A 4214-nucleotide genomic window follows, 5' to 3' on the forward strand; every position below is an offset into this window, starting at 1 on the left:
TGTACCGCGTCAAACATTACTTCACGGCGCCAAAACACTGACAAGAATTGGACAGACAGCGCAATCGCCCGCTCTCCAAAGAGGGTGCGCGCGAGGGCTTATGTAATTCCTTGTGAATTGTCCAACGAAAGGCAGATTGCCCAGCTGCCAGTCCACGACAAAATAAGCCGAACGAAAAAGCTAAGGTGTGCTCTCGATAGAAGGTCCAAGAAAACAAAAGAAACAACACTTTTTCACTGAGGTTTCCAAGACGGATGAGGTTTTTTTCACCCAAGATGAAAACTTTTGCTTTGCACATAAATATCTAAGTGGGTATGAATAGAAATCCCAAATTTAGGCTTATCAATAAACTAAGATCGAGTAGTCTCTAATGAACGTCAAATGAAGACAAGAACGACAAAAGCTCAGAAATACCTTGAAGCCTCCTCTCAAAATGGCAAAGTGATGTTCAGTTGAGCGAACGACAGGGTTCAAATGTCCATTTGGTCGCTCCGCCGAATATTTCGATGTTGTCCTCCGTCCAAGAGAAGACATTGCCCGTTTGTGCTCTGCTGTTGCAAGTTGCCAAGTTGTATATCTCTCCGATGGAAAGCTTCCTATCCCAAATATTCAAGTTTGCCAACTCACCAACATAAGCTTGTGTTGCATCAAAGCCTCCTCCCAAGGTGTCCTGTGAAACAAGATAAACTCATATTAAACATCAATGACTCAAATGTTCTTATGTTTTGGTTTCATATGTGCAATGTTCCATTGCAACTTTCAGTTTAATCATATACGCAGCATTTTTATCATTTTTGCCTGATATTTTTAAATCACTAAGTCAAGTATTACTGGAGCTTCTCATGATGGTCTGATATAGACCATTGACTATATGGATATATATATATATATATATAGACACTAATAAGACGAGTGGGTCTGAATCTAAAACAATCCCATTGCATGAATATTCCTGACTTTGATCTTTCCGGCGATGCAACATTGTGCCGTCTCAAAAATACAATTCCTACAATTACAATCCATTCCCAATTGGTCAAAATCCACATCCAAGCTCAGCGATTTGCAAAGCCTCCCTTTTCAAAGCCCTCACCTGCTCCTGTCCCAGGACCAGCACTCCCTGTGGTTTTATTGGGTGGTATGGTGCCAAATTCTCGCCGCTGCCACGCATCACTCCGTCCTGGAAGGCCTCCCACATCCCATCCCGCGTGGTCCAGGTGATGCAGAGGTGGTGCCATTTGCCATCATTGATGAGAAATGGCAACTTTGCAACCTGTAACATACATTTTATATATTTCATATTCATATATGAGTGTAATTTAATATTGTCAATTCAATTCCACATCTGAGTGCATTGTCTTCCACATGCACTCCCTATCTTCTGTCAAAATCTGAACTTAAACGCTTTAAGGTCACAGTCGAAATCCTGTCCCATGCACAGACCTCACTACACAATCTACAGTAGTCCAGTCTACTGCCTGTGATGTAACACTAATTACCCCAGTCTTCTTTTGTGATCTAGAATCCCATTTTTTTGCACTCTTGCAATCAGTAAATAAACAATATCATCTAATCTGAAGCACCAGCAAAAAGCTTCTTATGAAATGTTAAAAAAAACAAACAAAAAAAAACATGCAGGATGAAGAGCGGCTGAATTCATGTCTCGCCCTTACCTTGTCATTGATGAGAATCTCCATAGGGTTGTTCCCCCACTCAATCAGAACCAGCTCATTAGCCTGACCAGGGACGGCATAAGAGAAAGGCGTCCCCACCCCGGGCGAGGCGTTGGACTTGATCCACAGGCACACGGTGAAGGAGTACATCTCAGGTAGACTCCGCTTGGCCTTAGCGTACATGTAGTTGGTTCTGAGTGGGAAGGTTAACTGGAACTTATCCATTGGTCTGTTGTCTTTTCCTGCGGGAGAGTTAAAGAAATCAATTTCAGTCAAACTGTCCGTTAAATGAGAGGAAGGAGAGAAAAAACAAAGAAAACAAACAGCTTTCGAGCACTGGGTGGGTTTTGCCATTTTGGGCTTTCATAATCACTCAGTGCCTACATCTCTCTCTCTCTCTCTCTCTCTCTCTCTATCTCTCTCTCCCCCTCTCCCCCCCCCTCTCCCTGCATTCTGCACCCCTCCTCCCCCATCCACTCTATATTTGACTTATGCTTTATTCTCACACGATATGAGTAACAGCCTGATCAGATCATGGGCGCGTTTCTAGCCTGCCTGATATCAAGGGGGATTATTCAAGAAGTGCCCTGTCAAGTTTTTGCGCCCCTCAATAAAACTACACGCCTGGGATTGCGCAAGTAATGACCAGCGCGATATAATCCCAGCGAGGCAAAAAGTTAATTGACGCTGAGATATGCAAAGCAATGCAGCTTTTTCCTCTCTCCCTCCAAACGCGCGCAACGTGAGCGCTGCGGCATCGTCGACCCACCGATTTATACGCGCTCGTGGTCGGATCCAGTAAAATATACATACACAAATACACAACGCGGGACAATTAATGGAGGTGTGCCGAAAACAATTATTAAGATTATTATTATTATTATTATTATTATTATTTATTTTGATTTTTTTCCCAAATCATTCCAGCGGTCCCAAATCCCAAGTACCGCCAACCCCGACGCACCTTTCTCCAGGTCGGTGATGCGGTGGTGCAGGGAAGTCAGCGTGGACTCCACCCTGTTCCGCTGGTCGGTCTCGTTCCTCTGACCCGGCTTGGTCTCCTCCAACGTGTTGACCCGGGACAGCACCTGCTTCTCCATGTCGTCGATCTTGTTCTGGAGGAGATCTTTCAGACTGTTGGCTTGCACGGTGCTGTTGCCTCGGCTGTACTGCTGCAGGGGTGCGGGTCAGTGGAGGAGAAGACGTGGGAGAAGGGTACAAATGCACAAAATAAATGAACTAAGTTAGTTTGTTTATTTGGGGCTGCGTCGTCTTTTTTTTTTTTTTTTTTTCAAAGCAGCCGACCTTAAAACTAAGCTTAAATGTTTGATAATTTTTGCGGATATTGCGTTTTAAGACATTGTAAGCACACGGAGCTCACCCACACTCCTATAATTAATAAACGGGGTTCCCTAAACCTGATCCAAACCAACCCTTCATTAAAAAAACACGCTTATTTGGCTTGGATAGCAGGTGTTTCCGATCATTTTTGCCTACCTCGAGATTTTCAAGCCTTTGTTTGAGAGTCTGTAAAGTCTGCCCCAGTTGGGCCAGGGTGTCCGTGGGCCCCCGGGATACGTCTCCCATGGTGTTCTTGGAACCTGGCCGCCGACCGCCGGGTCCAGCCTCGGGGAGACTTTGGCTCTCGCACCGGCTCAACTTGGAGGTAAGTTCCCGTATCGTCTCCTTCTGGTTCATAATGGTTTCTTTCTGCTGCAGCACCGTCTCCCGCAGCTGCATGACCGTGGTCTTGAGGTCCTCCGCGGGACCGCTGTTCTGCATTGCCGCCGAGCACAGGTCCATGTCTTTGGGCACCGACGTGCAGATGAACTGCGTCTGTCCGAAGTCTTGCGTAAACCCCTCCGCAACCAGGCAAGAAAGAAGAAAAAGTTTCCAAGACATCCCGTCCATGGCTCCCGGCATGTGTATGAGGATGCGGTCTTGTGTGGTGTCTGGTATCAGCACCGCGGGGCTGTCCACCGGACTGAGGGACTGTGGAACTTCAGCACCGCGGAGCTGTCCGCCGGACTGAAGGGCTGAGGGACTTCAGCACCACGGAGCTGTCCGCCGGACCGAGGGACTTCGGCGCCACGGAGCTGTCCACCGGACTGAGGGACCGAGGGTCTTCGGCGCCACGGAGCTGTCCACCGGACTGAGGGACTGAGGGACTTCGGCGCCACGGAGCTGTCCACCGGACTGAGGGACTGAGGGACTTCGGCGCCACGGAGCTGTCCACCGGACTGTGGGACCCGCGCTGCTTCGTCTACTTTTTATAGCGGCCAGAGTGGAGCGCAGTTCGCTGCATCACAGCAGAGAGGCGGCAGGGTGTCGATGCGAGGCCCAGCCCCTTATTTAAGGTGGCACTGAGAGACAGCGCAGACACACGCGCTATAAGCCATGGAGGAAACAAAAAATAAATATATATATCACGGAAGCCAAAGCCCTACTGTTCTACCCCTCTGCAAAAGGGAGTGGGCTGTCATCTCTCGGTGAAAGGGGCTGGGAAAGAAGATCGCAAAGATATTTACTCATGCGCGCGCTGTC

At 47.8% G+C, this 4214-nt stretch overlaps 1 protein-coding gene across 1 annotated transcript; it reads right to left on the bottom strand.

The window, feature by feature from the left end:
* Nucleotides 1–448: 448 nt before the first annotated feature.
* Nucleotides 449–3593, bottom strand: LOC307229801 (neuronal pentraxin-1-like; the record flags this gene model as incomplete). The annotated part of the gene is made up of 5 exons (XM_079999880.1): nt 449–670; nt 1091–1270; nt 1671–1912; nt 2635–2842; nt 3168–3593. 5 exons carry the CDS (start codon nt 3591–3593, stop codon nt 449–451), a joined length of 1278 nt encoding a protein of 425 aa, XP_079856006.1.
* Nucleotides 3594–4214: the final 621 nt, after the last annotated feature.

The sequence above is a fragment of the Zeus faber genome (assembly GCF_960531495.2).
Source record: "Zeus faber genome assembly, chromosome: 4".
Classification (NCBI taxonomy): Eukaryota; Metazoa; Chordata; class Actinopteri; order Zeiformes; family Zeidae; genus Zeus; species Zeus faber.